The sequence below is a fragment of the Lathamus discolor genome, chromosome 2 (assembly GCF_037157495.1).
Source record: "Lathamus discolor isolate bLatDis1 chromosome 2, bLatDis1.hap1, whole genome shotgun sequence".
NCBI classification, from domain to species: Eukaryota; Metazoa; Chordata; class Aves; order Psittaciformes; family Psittacidae; genus Lathamus; species Lathamus discolor.
The window spans coordinates 102,143,462-102,160,283 of NC_088885.1; the positions used below are offsets into that span (position 1 = coordinate 102,143,462).

General features: G+C 38.3%; 1 protein-coding gene across 8 annotated transcripts in view; it reads left to right on the forward strand.

The window, feature by feature from the left end:
* The first annotated feature begins 438 nt into the window (after window positions 1-438).
* RTTN (rotatin) overlaps window positions 439-16,822 on the forward strand; it is an 88,435-nt gene continuing 72,051 nt past the window's right edge. For 3 of the 8 annotated variants that reach the window (XM_065667909.1, XM_065667910.1, XM_065667911.1), the window contains exons 1-9: window positions 450-584; window positions 1,395-1,582; window positions 3,045-3,237; window positions 5,029-5,118; window positions 6,211-6,289; window positions 7,493-7,607; window positions 9,810-9,960; window positions 10,891-11,056; window positions 13,180-13,361. In XM_065667909.1, coding sequence (XP_065523981.1) covers window positions 554-584; window positions 1,395-1,582; window positions 3,045-3,237; window positions 5,029-5,118; window positions 6,211-6,289; window positions 7,493-7,607; window positions 9,810-9,960; window positions 10,891-11,056; window positions 13,180-13,361 — 1,195 coding nt within the window. In that variant the 5' untranslated portion in view covers window positions 450-553. Of the gene's footprint in view, window positions 585-1,394; window positions 1,583-3,044; window positions 3,238-5,028; window positions 5,119-6,210; window positions 6,290-7,492; window positions 7,608-9,809; window positions 9,961-10,890; window positions 11,057-13,179; window positions 13,362-16,822 lie in introns of all 8 variants that reach the window. The other 5 variants (XM_065667916.1, XM_065667914.1, XM_065667913.1 and 2 more) reach the window with 5 other exon arrangements.

A 16,822-nucleotide genomic window follows, 5' to 3' on the forward strand; every position in this document is an offset into this window, starting at 1 on the left:
ACCTAAGTGCAGGCCTCAGCACTGCGCCCTGTTGAACCGCATACCCCAGGCCACAGGCCACCGATCCACATTCAGCACACCAGCCCCCGGGACCATCACCACATTACCCGCGTACGGCGCTCCGAGCCATCATGCCGGGAATGCGCCAAGTTTTAAGTTGCACAGTTGCCTTATCGCTGTCCCCCCGGGCCGGGACCCGCGCCAAGCAAGCTCCACCGGCACCCCACTCAGCCCCGACGGCACCGCGCCGCCCCACCCCGCCCAACCCAGGCCGCCCTCCGGGTTCCCGCAGGGGGCTCTGCCCGAGGCTGTTGCTGCTTATGGGAGTTGTAGTTGCTTGTGCCGCCGCCGGCGCGCCCCGCGGCTCCGCAGCAGGGAGGGAAGCTCCCAGCGTGCTCCGCGCGAGGCAGCAGCGGTCGGGGACGCGGCGGGCCGCAGGGTGGCAGGGGGCCGACTACATTTCCCAAAGTGCACCGTGGCCGCCGTTGGCCAGGCGGGGCGCGCTGGCGGCGGAACCGGCGCGGCCGTTGAATGTGGCGGGGAGGCGAGCGCGATGGAGTTATCGTCGCTCGTCAGGAAGCTGGGTAACGGCTCCCCTCGCTCTCCCGGGGCGCCGGGACTAGCTGTCGAGGGGCGTCGCGGCTGTCCTGGCACCTCCGCGGGGCTGTGTGCAGGGACACGGCGGGGGCCCTGTCCCCCCGTCGTCGTGCGGAGTGGCGGGGGCTTCACCTGCGAAACGGGGCCGTCGGTCCTGTGTGGAGCCCGGCTGCTGGTGGGGCGGTGAAGGGAGGGAGCTGAAGGCTCCTTTCTCGGCACTCGAGGAGGGCGGCTGCCCCTGCCCGGCCTCCGCTTCCGCCCCGCTCCCGATCCGTATCTGCTTTGAGCCCCCTGTCACTTTTCTGCCTTTTGCATTTCCATTCGACTCGCCGCTGCAGACGTGGAGGGGACTGTGGCACAGGGTGACGCTTCCCTAGGGAATGCCGCAGGCTTTCCTCTTCAGACAGTGCCTTGTCCTCCAGTGGTCTTGGGTAGACTTTTGTCCGACTTGTTGATGTGATGCACTTTCGGGATCCACAGTACAGTTTGATAAAGTTGTTCAGATTTTAGTTGTGTGCTTTAGGAAAAAGGCTATTCTATTATAATCTGGCACCAGATTATATCAGTATATTTTATACTATTTCGCCTCTTTACACCATTCAAACATACTTGAATAGCTTACTGCTGCTGGGAGCAGTCATATTTGTCTTCCTGGTAAACATCATCTGGCAGTGTAAAAGCCAGCTTTTCTCACCAATCGTTGACAGTATTCTGTTTGTCCAAATAAGAAGTTATGGCATATAATTTTATGAGTTTTTGAATCCTGTTTTGTTTGTTTGTTTTTGTTTTCTTGACAGGTCACCAACTGGCAGAGATAAGAGAACGATCTCTGAAGACTATTCTGTTTAAGTTAGATCATAACTTGATTTCGTATGCAGATCTAGTCCACGAGAAAGTACTTTTCCTTAATCTTTTGGAGTGGTTCAATTTTCCAGTTGTACCAATAAAAGAGGAAGTACTAAGTTTTGTGAACAGTTTGATCAAGGTATGACATACTAACATTTATTTATAATTAAACTATTTGTTATATATATATACATACATATATATATATATATAACATATAATTAAACTATATGTCTTTATCAGTGGGCTGGAGAATTGGGTGGAGAGAAACCATATGAGGTTCAATAAAGGCAAAAGTAGGGTACTGTACCTGGGGAGCAAGAACTCTAAGTACCAGTACAGGTTGAGTGCTGACCTATTAAATAGCAGTTCAGCTGAGAAGGAGCTGGGAGTACTGGTAGACGATAAGTTCGCTATGAGCCAGCAGTGTGCCCTTGCAGCCAGGAGGGCCAATAGTATCCTGTGATGCATCAGGAGGAGTGTGGCCAGCAGGTCAAGGGGGGTAAGCTTCCCCCTCTACTCAACTGTGATGAGACCACATCTTGAGTACTGTGTCCAGCTCTGGGTTCCTCAGTATAAGAAAGACAAAGAAGTACTGGAGAGGGCCCAGCAGGGGGTCACAAGGATGATCAGGGGTCTGGGGCATCTCTCTCACAAAGAGATATTGCAGGAGCTGGGCCTCTTAAGGGAAGAGAAGACTGGGAAGAGGTCACATTAATGTGCACAAATATCTCAAAGGCAGGTCCCAGGACGATGGTGCCAGACTTTTCAGTGGTGCCCAGGAACAGGATGAGGAGCGGTGGCCATAAACAGAAACACGAGAAGTTTCACCTCAGTGTGAGGAAGAATTTCTTTACATTGAGAGTGGCAGAGCACTGAAACAGGCTGTCCAGGGGGGTTGTGGAGTCTTCCTCTCTGGAGGCATTCAAAACCACCTAGGCTCATTCCTGTGTAACCTGTTGTAGGTGGCCCTGCCTTAGCAGGGGGTTGGACTACATGATCTCCAGAGGTGCCTTCCAACTGTAACAATTCTATGATTCTGTCTTTAGAATCCTCGAGTTAAATAAAATTGGTTTTTGGTTTTGTAGCTCCATCTAATTAGATTTAACGTTTTATAAAGACAGGAATAATAAAGCCACTGTGTGTAGACAAAAAATTAAAACAATCTGAATGAATAGAAATGGGTTAGAGAGTTGGGGAAAAAAATAATTAATTTCTGATTTTCTGCTTTAGTTTCTCTCCTCCTTCAGTTTCTCATTTAGTGTTTAATTTCTTCCTTGGGGCATGTCTTGCAGCTAAGCATTTGCGCTGTTCCTGGAAACTGAAGATTTAAACAATGGTGCAACTTTTTTAAAACAGTTGATAAAATGTTTCAGACATTTCAGAGATCTCAGATTCTTACGTTTTTGTGTTTTAATCACTAAAGAGCAGCTATGCAGAGGAAAAAAAATCTGTCCTTGATGAATGGCCTAAATGAATAAAGGCAAAATTTAACTTAAGTTTTGATTACGTCTTTCCTCCCTATGCTGCCACACCCCCCACTTCCTAAGAGGCATTGAGACTTTTCAGGCTAACTTTGTCAGTTATTTGTCCTAATGTAGCATCCGTCTGCTGCTCAGAGAATGGTTGAAATTGGTGCAGTGGAATTCTTCTCTCAGCTTCGCCCCAGTGTGGATCCAAACTTGCAGGCCATAATTGACGGGATTGTGGATGGACTGTTCTTCCTTCCTTCTGGGCTTCCTGCTAGTTCTTTATGTTATGAAACTCAGTCTCAGACTTCAGTAGATCAACCAGGTAAATTACATATTTTGAGATATGATTTATTTAAAGTGAAAATAAAGTAGAGGAAAAGTTTCTAGGCTGATATTTTGGGGCAAAGCAGGCAGATTATTCCTGAGAGATCAGTGAAGTATATGGAAAGCAGATTCTGCTAGAGAAGGAGTGATCTTAGCTAAATCAGATAGTGCAGTTCCTGTAATGGCGTTCTCTGCATAAGAACAATCCTGTTATTTGTAATCAGATCTTTACTATTTTTTTCAGTGTGTAATATCTGTTTGCTATAATGTAAAATGGGCATGACGTAGGAGTAACTTCCAAAGACAGCTTTATGGCAGCAATTTTAGCAATTCTGAACAAATTACAATTAAGCGAGTATGCTTTGCTGCTTTTCTTTGTATAGTAGAATTTAACTTTGAAAGCAATTCAAATAAAAAAAGGCAGTAAGTGGTTCTAAAAAGCTACATTAATTGTATTCACTCTGCTTAGTTATGGATAAATATCTGCTATGTATAAATATGTCAGCTGTTTAAAATGGCATGTGTGATGTGCTTCATGTATATGTGAGGTGCTTCTGTTATCTAGCTTGTTATTGATCTGTTATAATGATTTACAGTGCTTCTTAGATGTAGTCAAGAAGTAAACCCGTGTGGTTCTCTTCTGCCTTACAAAATTTAGCAAGAAATATAGAGGAGAAAATTACATACTGTGGCTGTCCTTACTTCATTCTCCTGGTTCTTGTGGGAAAGACACTGCTGGTATACTGGATGGTGTAATAATGGCCACACCTCTGTCAGTCATACTGTGCAATCTCAGAGATAAAAGTAATTTCCCTGTGGTTTCTGCAGCCTGTCTAATGCTTGGGGTTTTAGTTTGCTAGAACCATGTAGTGGCTGGTGATTGATTTCCGCCACCCTCTTCCCTCTTTTCTTTCTTGCTCTTCCTTTTTTTTTTTTTTCATTGCCTTTTTATCTCTCCCCCCCTTCCCTTTTTTTTCCACCCTGTGCTCACACAGGGACATAATATAATCGACTTTTACATATGCATTCTTCAGCTATACTTTTTTGAAACTACCCATTTGAAGTATTGTACATAATTTCTCTTTATGCTATGAATTGTGTATGTGTGTGTATAAAATATTCTTAATGGTTGCTAACAGGATTGTTGTATTCTTTCTATTTCAATTTCAGTAACTGGGAAGAACTGTAAAGTAATAATCTGGGCATTATCTGGTGTTTGATCCTTTGAACCAAACATTCTAGTCTGGAGAGATTGCTTTTAATATTACATACCTTGTGTATATTTTGTTGTACAGTTTGTATTAATTACATGTATTTAATAATTTACATATTATATACTAAGTGGACAACTTTTTAGCTGACCCGGAAAGACAGCAGTTACGGTAGGAAAAGTTTTTAAGTAGTTGATTTAAAAAGTTAATTTTATTACTACGTAGGTAGATTAGAGGAAAGTGTTGGGTTTTTTTGGCTGCCAGTTCTCCATTGGGCAATATATTTTGTGTAATTATTTTTTACTATTGCTTATATGGAATAGAAAGTAGTATAGGAAAATGGAAAAAAAAGTTATGGTTGCAGAATATGATTGGAAAAAAAAAAAGCATTGACACATTCTTTTTGCTCCACTTTCCTGATCATCTGAGACTATTTTAAATCTGTTTCCTTAACAGGTTAAAACTCAAGGGCAAAAGGGAGGCAGTTCAGGAAAAGCGTTGTGATAAATTGAGTTTTGCTTTTGGTTGGGTATTTTCTTTTAGCGTACTTTTTTAAACTTCCTTTTTATGTGTTTTAGTTCTGCCTCAAGAGGAATTATTCACTGGATATTTTTGTCAAGGTAGAAGTCATCTGCCACAGTTAGTAATACCTCCCAAAAGAACAGTTGGTATGTATAGCTATAGAATAAGAATATGTAAATTACAGAAAGTGGCTAGGATTGTAATTTAGATTGAATTCCATTATGAATATTATTATTGGCTATTTTCCTGTTGCTTTGTGAAATCTGTCATCACAGAAACTACAATTACGAAAATGACATACATCTTAATAGATCTCTCTATGAAATAGTGTAACTTTGAAATATGATAAAATGTGCTGTAAAAAACATTTAAATTGCTAATGCTTTTTAGAAGGTTTGTGTTCTGTAATCAAAAGTAGCTGTTTGATTACTGGTTTATTTCAACAAAACTTAGTCTGAAGTACCTTTTCTGCTTTTCAGAAAACTAGATTAGATGCTTTAGAAATCTTTACCTTGTATCTAAATGAAAACCGGTGTTATGCTTTTATTTTTTTTTGTCAGTAAAATGATATGAAATGTTTCAGAGACACAGACCAATATTTTGGCAAGTCTTTAGATGTTCCGGTATACTAGTAGCAGTTCACAGGAGAGTGTCATATTTAACATAGAATACAGTGCTGAGAACTAGATTTTAAAATATGACTTTGCAGTTATTGTATGTAAATCACCAGATTACTTTTTGAGTAGTGTGTCAAATTGCACAATAATTATTACAAACTTTAACTTAAAAATAGCTTTAAAGTTATGTTAGTTAAAAAGTTATTATGTGTCATAATTTAGTAACAGCTATAATTTCTTCTGCTGTAAGAATAAAAGCATGAGGTCAAATTTTTTTTGGAGATTGTGTTAATAAATACTCTTTAGTAGCAGAACAAAATTATAATTTAAAAGCATGATGTGGGGGATTGTGTACTCTGCTACTAATGCTATCACTTCTTATGTTTGCTAAAACTGTCTTCAATAAACATACATATTCCATCTTGATTTGAGATGACTTTAGTATTTTTTTGGTATTGCTGAAAACTCATTAGAAGCGCTTTAGTGTAAGTCTGTATTTACTAAAAAGTCTTTCTATTTCAGATAGTATATAGTTCATAGGTTCTTGACATTGCCATGGAAATACTCAATATAATGTTTCTATAAAATGTACTCCAAAATATCCACTATCTTTTTTTGCAGTGAAATGCTTGAAATTTTCCACATTTCCTTGGCTAACTCTGACTTCAACAGATAGACATGTTCTTTCATCAAATGAAAGGTATGGTAATAGAAACATGATGGTTTGCTGGTAGTTTTTATTTTTCTTGGGTAAGAGTGGTTCTAAATTTGTGTTCTTTTGCATCATTACTCTGTTCCTGTAAATACCTAATGGGTTATTTTTTTTTTCCTTATTTTTGTTCATGGCTCTTCAGTCTGTCTTCTAAATATCTCAAGTGGATCAAAGATTTCATTCAGTTAATTTTGGAACAGGCTGGAATAAAATCATTATTTAATGTACCCCCACGGCCACTTGGTAGAGAAATCCATACTTTCAGTAGCAGCTTAAGTAGTTTTAGGCTGGTAAGTTAAGGTACAATGCCTTATCCAGGCATTGCATTATTCATATCATCTTTCTGCAGTGCTTTATTTTTTTTTTTTCTATTTTAACTTTAATTTAGAAAATCAGTGTTTGAGGTGGCTCAAGGAAAATTACTGTAGTTGCAGTTCCTTATGAGTTGACACAGAGCTGTGATAGATTTCTAGCATAGCCTGCAGTGCAGTTTCATGGACAGGAGTATTTAAAAGTCTACCCTAGCTATAAGCTTTCTTGTAATATATATTCCTTTTGAAAGATTTCTTTCAAATTTCCTTTATGCCCGAGTCTAGAAAAAGAACATAGATCCTTAAAACTGGACATGTTTGATTTTTATTATTTTTTTTCCCAGTGGTTTTGGAAACAATAAAAATATAAAAAAACTGCAGTAGAATACCCAAAAGGTTCTTGTTACTTACTAATATACATGCTAGAGGATAGCTAATAAATCTTTTCCTTTATGTAACTTCCCACATGTAATTCCAACACTTTTAAGTCATTTATGAACGTTAATAATGAAAAGACTTCCTTATTGGTAAGAGTTAGATTGCTTGATGTATACCACTGAGATAATCACTAGCTTCACAGGGATTTTCCAGTTGTTTTTCTCTTAATTCCAAATTCAGAATCAATAAAGATTTTTCTGGAAACTTAATTTAGCATGGTTTGATAACAGCTGGAATTGAGTTTGTTCTTTATTGTATACAAAATGAGCATAGGTAAGGAATAATTCAAGTTTAAATATGGTATGACAATAGAACTATAGCATTTTTTTTTCAGATTCTTTAGTGTTATGGTTATAACTTTATCGTAAAGATTTGTTCAAGCTAATTATTTGTTTTTATTTGTTTGTTTTAATACATATTTAAATATGAACTTCATTTTTAGCTCTTTGAGAAGTAACAACCAAAGTTTAATTTGGAGTACTTGTGAGCTTCTTCAGGATGTAATTATGCAAGATTTTCCTGCTGAGATCTTCCTTCAAAGGCCAAAGATTGTACAGGCAAGAATTCACATAAAATTTAAGGGTTTTATTGTGCTATGAGTTGTGCCAAGTAAAAAGTGATGTAAATAATACAGTTTGTTTACAAACAAAACAGCTAAACAAAAGTTCCTTTATGTAAACTCTAGGTGCATGGAAGAGGGTTCATTAGCTATGTATTGTTTTTAGGAAGTTATTTAGTTGTAATAGTGTATATTACTGTGTATTTCCTGGGAGCAATCACAGGCACAGCTACAGGTTGGGCAGAGAAGAGATTCAGCGCAGCCCTGTGGAGAAGGTCTTAGGTGTGTTGGTCGATAAGAAAATGAACATGAGCTGGCAGTGTTCGCTCACAGCTCAGAAAGCCACCTGTATCCTGGGCTGCATCAAAAGGAGCGTGACCAGCAGGTCGAAGGAGGTGATCCTGCCCCTCTACTCTGGTCTCGTGAGACCTCACCTGGAGTATTGTGTGCAGTTCTGGTGTCCTCAACATAAAAAGGACATGGAACTGTTGGAACAAGTCCAGAGGAGGGCCACAAGGATGATGAGGGGACTGGAGCACCTCCCATATGAAGACAGGCTGAGGAAGTTGGGGCTATTGAGCCTGGAGAAGAGAAGGCTGCGTGGAGACCTCATAGCAGCCTTCCAGTACATGAAGGGGGCCTATAGGGATGCTGAGGATGGACTCTTCATTAGGGACTGTAGTGACAGGACAAGGGGTAATGGGTTAAAACTTAAGCAGGGGAAGTTTAGATTGGATATAAGGAAGAAGTTCTTTGCTGTGAGGGTGGTGAGGGACTGGAATGGGTTGCCCAAGGAAGTTGTGAATGCTCCATCCCTGGTGTTGGTCAAGGCCAGGTTGGACAGAGCCTTGGGTGACATGGTTTAGTGTGAGGTGCCCCTGCCCATGGCAGAGGGGTTGGAACTAGATGATCTTGAGGTCCTTTCCAACCCTAACTATTCTATGATTCTACTAATAAGTAATGAAGTATGTTGAACTAATACTTTGTTTCATCTGAGTAAGATGAAATTGTGTCACTGTCAGATGCACACCCTCTGGGCTCCCATATAATGAGCCTTTAGAGCCATAGTGACTTTATTGGAGATACAGTGTGGAACTCATACAATTTACAGTCTTGCATTCAGTAAGAAAACACTAGCTAAACCTATTTGTTCTTTGCTGTGAGTTTTAAATATTTAGAAATGTTTATGATCTGTATTTAGTGAAAGCCTTGCTGGCAAGAGTGTTCGTGGAGGTTCATTAATGTTCAGCTACCAATGCTGATGATTTTCATAGGATGATAGAGGAGATTGGAAGCGACCTTAAAAATTATCTATTTCCAATGCCCCTACCGTGGGCAGGGACACCTTCCACTAGACCAAGTTGCTCAAAACCGCATCCAAACTGGCCTTGACGACTTCCAGTGATGGGGCATCCCAGCTTCTCAGGGCAACCTGTGCCAGTGTCTCACCACCCTCATAGTGAAGAATTTTTTCCTAATATCTAATCTAACTCTCCACTGTGTCAGCTTAAAGCAGTTCCTCCTTATCTTGTTACTACGATCCCTTGTAAAAGGTCTGTCTCCAGCTTTCTTGTAGTCCCCTTTGTGGTATTGGAAAGTTGCCATAAGGTTTCCTGGAGCCTTCTCTTCTTCTCTCTCTGCCTGTTTTTATAGGAGAAGTGCTCCAGCCCTCTGATCATCTCTGTGGTGCTTCTCTGGACACAGTTGATCAGGTCCACATCTTTCTTGGGTTGGGGGTCCCAGAGCTGAACATTGCTCCAGATGGGGGTCTCCCAAAAGAGGGGGACAACCACCTCCATCAACCTGCTGGTTACATTTCATTTGATGCAGCCCTGGATACAGTTGGCTTTCTGGGCTGCAAGTGCACACTGCCAGCTCATGTTGGGCTTTTTGTTAACCAACACCTGCAAGTCTTTCTTCTCAGGGCTGCTCTCAAGCCAGTCTCTGCGCAGCTTGTATTTGTGTTTGGTGTTGCACCAACTCAGGTGCGGGGCTTTGCATATGGCCTTGTTGAACTTTGTATGTTTTGCATGGACCCATCCCTCGAACCTGTCAAGGTCCCTCTGGATAGCATCCCTCCCCTCCAGTGTGTTGAACGCAACCACACAGCTTGGTGTCGTCAACAAACTTGCTGAGGGTGCGCTCAATCCCACTGTCCATGTTGCTGACTATTCTGTTAAAGTGTGTTTTACATTTGCAGAGCCTTTTGTCTCTGCTAAACCTGGCTTTTGGAGGAGATGGAAGACGTCAGTTAGCTTTGCAGGCTGTGTCGTGCCTGCAGCAGTTGTGTGTCTTCTTGAGAAGCAGACTTAACTTTCACAGAGATCCAAGCTTTTCTTCCACAGAGCAAGGTAGGTGTTTTTAGATACTTGAAACACTGTTGTGCTTTTCGTACAGGTAAGATTAAAATGATTTTTAAAAAATGATACTCCACAACATTATAGCAAATGTTTTCTTGTGCAACTGTTTTGCTAAATAATCATGTTCAGTACTATTCATGTTAGTAATTATTTTCGGAGTACTTGTATTATTTTAAAATACTTATTAGTTTTTAGTTTCCTGTGATTCTTCGTCAACTTTTCCCAGTATCAAGCTGTTTGTATGTCACCAGAAGAGGGACTTTTTTAACTAAACCTAAATTAAATCTGTAAAATAAAAGTGGGCAGAGTTTCAGAGAAGTTTTCAAGCCTCTGTGGTTAACAACTTAGTTACTAATTTCATGAGCTATGTTAATGTTCTTTTTTTTTTCTTTATGCTGATGGCCTAAAAAAGTTTAATCATTATTTTGGATTTTACAGTCATTAGGGCTATTTCACAATGTTCTTACTGTTTAAATTCTGTAGATTTAATAGTCTAGATTGATTATAATGGTCTTCCTATTTCCATTCTGTTAGCTGAATTTAGCCAACTTTGTTTCTCTGCATTGGTAGTCTGGTTGCCTTCATAAGATTGCCCCTATATTTGGTATCTTAATCAATGACATTGGCTGTTTCTTTGCTAATTCAGTTACAACATCAACAAATCCATGGCCTTAGTCAGATGGTATGTTTGTAGTTTTGAAACTCAAGATTTATGATTCAGCTCAAATTTTCAGTGGTTTTGCCTTGGAATTGAGTTTCCAAACTCTGCTACTTGCCAGTGATAGGTTGTCCTAGTTCACCAATATTTACTTGGTGTTTTCCATATCCGACCTTAGTTACTTTTACCATTGCATTGCTGTGTAGTATCTTTCATAATAATGGATTCCATTAACAGAAAACATATGATTTGTGTTACGTAAGGCACGGCTTCCCAAAATTCATCTGTATCTTACTGTCAAGAAGCAAGAGGTCCTCCTCGTTCTCAGAATCCATCACCTGGAAGTAGTAGTCCCCGGCCATCTGTGATTGGACGTACTGTTCAGCGTCCTAGAGGAGATGGTCAAGATTGGGATGCAGCATCTTCCAGGTGAATAAAATAGGAAATAAGCATTAATATAGGAATATATCATTAGCTCCTTGTCAGTGTGTGGGATTATGTGAAAGTTTTGTTAACCTGGGAAATTTCAAGCCCTATTTATGAATTGCACAGTTGTTTAAGTGGTGGTCAGAATACCCAAGATCAGTTTTACCTGCCACATTCTGTACCCAACCAACACTTTTAACAAAATCTCTTAGTATCAATTGTTATTGCTTGTGCATGTGTTTGTAAGATGCAGAAAAGCATTTATTCAGTCTATTACTGTAAAGTCAGGGATTTCTCTTTTTCTCCAGGGATAACCCCATAACTTCTTTTAAGTTGCATGGTCATCTTATAGGTAACAGTGTACAATATGGTCAAAAATGCTTTAAATGTCTTCAAACTTTATTGTGAAATCTGACAACAAATTTGGCTTGTATAACATCTAAAAAATTGACTTCAATATGAAATGATGAATTATCTGCATACCCTCAAAATGTTCATCTTTTTCTTCCTGGGTGGTTTTGTTACTCATCTTGACACAACAGACTTAAAGATGCTGTTCAACAACCACTGTCATTTCGTATGTGGAAATTCAAAAGTTCTTGTGAATCCTTACTGTGTGCTTATTGGTAGTTCTGAGTCTCTGTAGTGTATTGACTTAGTGATTGGATAACTCCTAGGTATTCAAATAGACTGTGATATTATAGATGGGAATACCTTATGTGTTTAACTATAAACACATCTTGAGAGTCATTATATTAAAAAGTTATTTTTGCTCATCTTAAGTCTAATATATTAAATTTTTGTTATGTAGCTAATACAGCACTGTAAATGACCTCCAGGCTTTATGCATTCTAGGACCTGACCGTTTTCCTAAATTGAACAGTTAACAGTTTAATAATAGCTGGTGTATATTGTGCAAGAGAGAGGTTTGGCCTGGATATCAGTGTAGTAAGGAAATCTATGTAAGAGTAAATGTTAGTTAAGGTGGTGATGAGACATCTACAAACCAGAGTGTGGTAATTTCTTAAAAGTATAAGGTCATATTATGAACCGTTCGTGACTGTACACTGTCATCTTGCACTGTGTGTGCTGCAGTAGAGCTGCCTGCTGCCCATGAATCCCCATTTCTTACGAAGGTATAATTTAACCCAGAGGCGACATAAAGAAAAACATGATGAATAGGAAATATAATAATATATATGACATTTAAATTCTTAATTGATATTCTTTAGACGTCTTTTACATTTAGTTAGAGAATATAATGTAACACAGTCACACCACTGTTCAGTTTCTTCAGCTTGTTTAATAATAAAGCAACCAAACAAAAAACAATCTATAAAAGTCCTACAGTTTTTTAAAGCAATTCCAGCTTTCTAAATGTTCTTTAGGATAAGAAAAAAAACCATTAAAAACCATTTTTTTTCTGAGTTCTATTAATTTTAATGCTGCAAATAGATTCTTTTTAAAAGCACTTGAAAAATAATAAAATTATGAACTATATATAAAGCTCGTAATTTGAAATAATTACATATATATTAACTGTATGTATGTTCTGTAATATATGTGTGGTTGCACTTAAAGCTTTCTTGGGCAAGGGAATATCTTCTGTTTTACAGTCGACAAAGAAGTCCTACAAGTCTAAACATAGGGTGCATTTAATTTTCCTTGTAAGGATTCTTGTGGCTAGCCGCATAGAATGGTTTTAGCATAGTAGGCATAGTTCAGGCTGACATTAGATTTAGTAAGTGGCCTTGCTTCAATCAACTGATAGACATTTTTCATCAAAAATAACATTTCAAATCAACTGATTTTTCTTTTGCAACATTGTATTCATTGTATCTGTATTTCTTCCATTACACATTGCTAAGTGCATTTGAAGATGACTGCCAAAACAATGTGTTCACTTGTGATGCTACCAGTTCTCACATTTTAAAAAAAGAGCCAAACAAAATCCCCTTCTTGCGTAACACTGTTGGATAGCAGGGAAAGACTGGGATGGAAGGAAGGATATGTGTTAAGGAAGTAGGACATTAAAACACTCAATGTGATTTTTAACATCTATACATGTATGGGTTTACTCTTTGCAAGTTAACTGTCTCTTTTCTTTGTTTTGTTTGTTTATTAAGTGGAAACAGTACTCAAGCAAATGCAAACTCCAGAATCTCTCTGCGTTCCCCACTTGATGTAGCACATATTGACCTACCAGTTATTGAATATGAGGACACTTTGGAATTACAGATGAAGCAGCTTAGCCTTCCTCAGTTCTGTGTTTCCATCTTGGAAAATGCAATACCTCTTCTAAGAACAGGTAAGAAAGTTTTAAGTATTTCAGTTATGTATCCTTCCCATCTTTAGTACAAGCCTCTTAAGAAATTGCTATTATAAGGTGAGTACCTCAAATAAGGTACAGATAATTATTGATATACTGTAGCTAGCTAGTTACAGCACTCCTTTTCTAGGAACTTTGTTCAGGGCATAAAGCTTGAATCTTCTGAGTGATTTCCAGAATGGCTGCAGAAGTTTCGAGTGCTTTTTACTGATGGTGGGAAGTAGTGATAGGAAGAACTGGTGTCTGGTAGAAAAATTGTGTGGCTGGATAATATGTCATTCAAGAAGATGAAAAAATAACCACACTTAGAAAACATGTTCTCATCTCTTTGAGCATAGATTTTTCCTCCTGTTCAAGAAATAATAAACAACAAATCTGGAAAAAGGTTTATTTTTATTCTTATGAATGCAGTAACAAATTATAGCTGTGTTTAAGAAACTTTGATAGTGATAATGATAATTGTAACAAATTATTTTTTAGGTTCTAAATTGCGAAGTCTTTTTGAAGGCTAGTCTTTTTGCTCTTAGTTTTTTGAAAATAGTATTCAATTGCAACCCAATGTAATTTAAAACAGATGTTGGTAAACGTGGTAAAGTTTTCAAATGTAGGAGTGGGAAATGTGTATCTGTTTATGACTAGGTTACTAAAACTTGTTTTTTAATATACTTGTCAACATTTACTGAGCCGGGTAGAGGCTTCAACTTATAACAGTGATATGAAATATATATGAAACTTCCATTTACTCTTGTTTTCATGATTGTTTTTAACTTTTTGTGACTTTCTGTTCTGTCACAAAACACCAGTTTACTTGTATATTTCATAGTAACATCAATGTTAGTCTGTGTCCACAGGAAAATTATTCAGTCTTTTTTTTGTAATAAACAAAACTGAAATGAATACAAGTTAGGTTTTCCTTTTCAGAATAGTGACCTGTAAATACTAATTCTTCACAAGCACATTCATGACTTCTGGCATCTTCTCTTTTACTTATAATGTGAAACTGCAGAAAATGTAGTTTCAATTTTTTTCCATTTTTGGTGCATATCACTTCAAATCTGAAGAGTTAAAATATGGTGAAAAATATTTTTCCATCATCCAAGATTATTTCTTTGCATCTTATTGTAGAACTAAAATAGTTTAATTATCAGGTGAAGTTGTTCTTTTTTTTCTCTTCCCTCAGTTTTTTTTTACACTTTTCAAACTCTAGTAGATGATACTTCTTTCTTCTACTGACCTGTAGCATGACACAGATTGCAAGCAAACTAGTATTTTTATCCTTTTGCCATTCACCTGAACTATTGTAGTCTGAAGGCATGCTGTGATAGCGTGACACATTGACGCATGGTGACACACCGTTTCTCATATGGTTATATTTACTGATTATTTTTTCTTTCTTCAGTAAAATTAAAAGGCACTTTTACTAACATTGTTATCACCCTATATGGTATAGTGTAGATTTTCTGGGTGAAAGAAAAACAGTAAGCTTACTGTAAAATCTGCTTGCTTGTATTTTGCAATATAATGTGTATTTCAGTTAAGCTCAAATTCTGTCCTTGTGGAGAAGTTCATTGAAATTTGATTTCCCTTGTGCTGACCTGTCTTGTGAGTGAAGTCATTTCAGAAATCAGTAGTGGTGTGGGTTGTGGGTTTTTTGGGTTTGGATCTGTGTGGGTTTTTTAGTTGTGGTGTTTTTGTGATCAATTTTAAACTGCCATGCTTGTCTGAAGTTCAGTGTTAATACTGCAAGTCTTAAAGACAATTATTAAAATTTGAACAATAAAAGATTTGTTTTGCAATCACTGATTATGTCTTTAGTAATAACTAACTCTTAGCACATACTAATTGTATGTTGGGAAATACTATTATTTTGCGGATTCATGTAAGAGTATGGTGGAATGAACTTGCATGTCTGTAGATCATGACAGCTGCAGCAAAGCGTTGCAGATGTTTAGTTATTAACTTAATGTTTCTGAAATTATGACTCAAACCCACCATTACTTAAAACTTGCATTACAATGGAGAAATTTATGGAGTCATCTTTCAAATGTTTTAAGTGCAGAAATTTGATCAAGAATTTGAAAATACCTGAAGAGAGAAAAAGTGTTTTTTGAAGGTTTTTGAACATATTCTCTTAAATTGGCAACATTTTGTTTGAAGTAAATGGAAAATAGCACTCCTGTGAGATAGGAAAAAGCAAGCTTTCGAAGAGGCCCTGTGCCACTGTTTGCCGTATGCTCACTCCACTTAGGCTGCAGATTACATGAGTTGTGGTCTTTGTAACTACATGTCTAGTCACACCACATGTATATTTTTCCTCAGGTATATCAAACAAGGCTTCTACGGTGTATAAATTCTACAAAATGTGGAAAATACAATAAATTAATGTTCAATCATAACAAGCAGTATTTTGGGTTTTTTTTAAGAGTTTGAAGGATGCAAAGTTTTTATGGTAGTTAAAAATATAGATTGGAAATTCAGTGGTCTTGTGTGATGGTTTTAAATAGAAACATGCTGTCAACAAATAACTGAGCCAACACTTGCACGAAATTGAGTATTTGGGGGACACTGTCATGGTATGGTTCCCTAGGATGCTAGACAGTTTTGGCATCCTCTGTTGTACGATGCTGAAAATATTTGGCCTGGCTTCAGGTGTTCTGCCTTGTCCTTCATGAAACCTTCTAGCCTTTGATTGCTTATCCTCTATTGTCTCATTATCTGTGGACGTTAGGGGGAGGTTTATATTTGTAGTAAATGTAGGCTGTAAATTAAGTGGTGGTCCAGATTTCTCAGTTCAAGCATAAAACTGTAAAAAATATAAAAGTCACAAATGGACCAGATTAGCCTTGTTACTAAGAGATAGTGAGTCAAAAGGAGCAATGAAAATCAGTGAATATTGGCCTAAAGAAAGGGGGTGGGGAGAAAAATGTTATGAAGAAAAGTACAAGTGTTTGAAGTGTGTATTCATTTTATTGCCTTTAAAAAGAATATCTCAAACAAAATAATCTGGGATAAAAGCCACTACTGCTGTATCAAAAAATGCAGATTAAAAGTGTTAGGTAATATCATAGAATCACAGAATGGTTTGGGTTAAAAGGGACCTTGTAGTTCCAGTTCCAGCCCCCCTGCCATGGGCAGAGACACCTTCTGTTAGACCAGATTGCTCAAAGCCCCATCCAACCTGGCCTTGAACACTTCCAGGATGGGGCAGCAACAACTTCTCTGGGCAACCTGTTCTGGTTTCTCACCATCCTCACAGTAAAAAGTTTCTTCCTAATAGCTAACCTAAACCTCCCCTCTGTCAGTTTAAAGCCACTCCCTTCTTGTTCTATCATTACGTGCCCTTGTAAAAAGTTCCTCTCCAGCTTTCTTGCAGGCCCCTTTTAGGTACTTGAAGGCTGCTCTAACGTCTCCCCAGAGCCTTTCCAGGCTGAAGAAGCCTA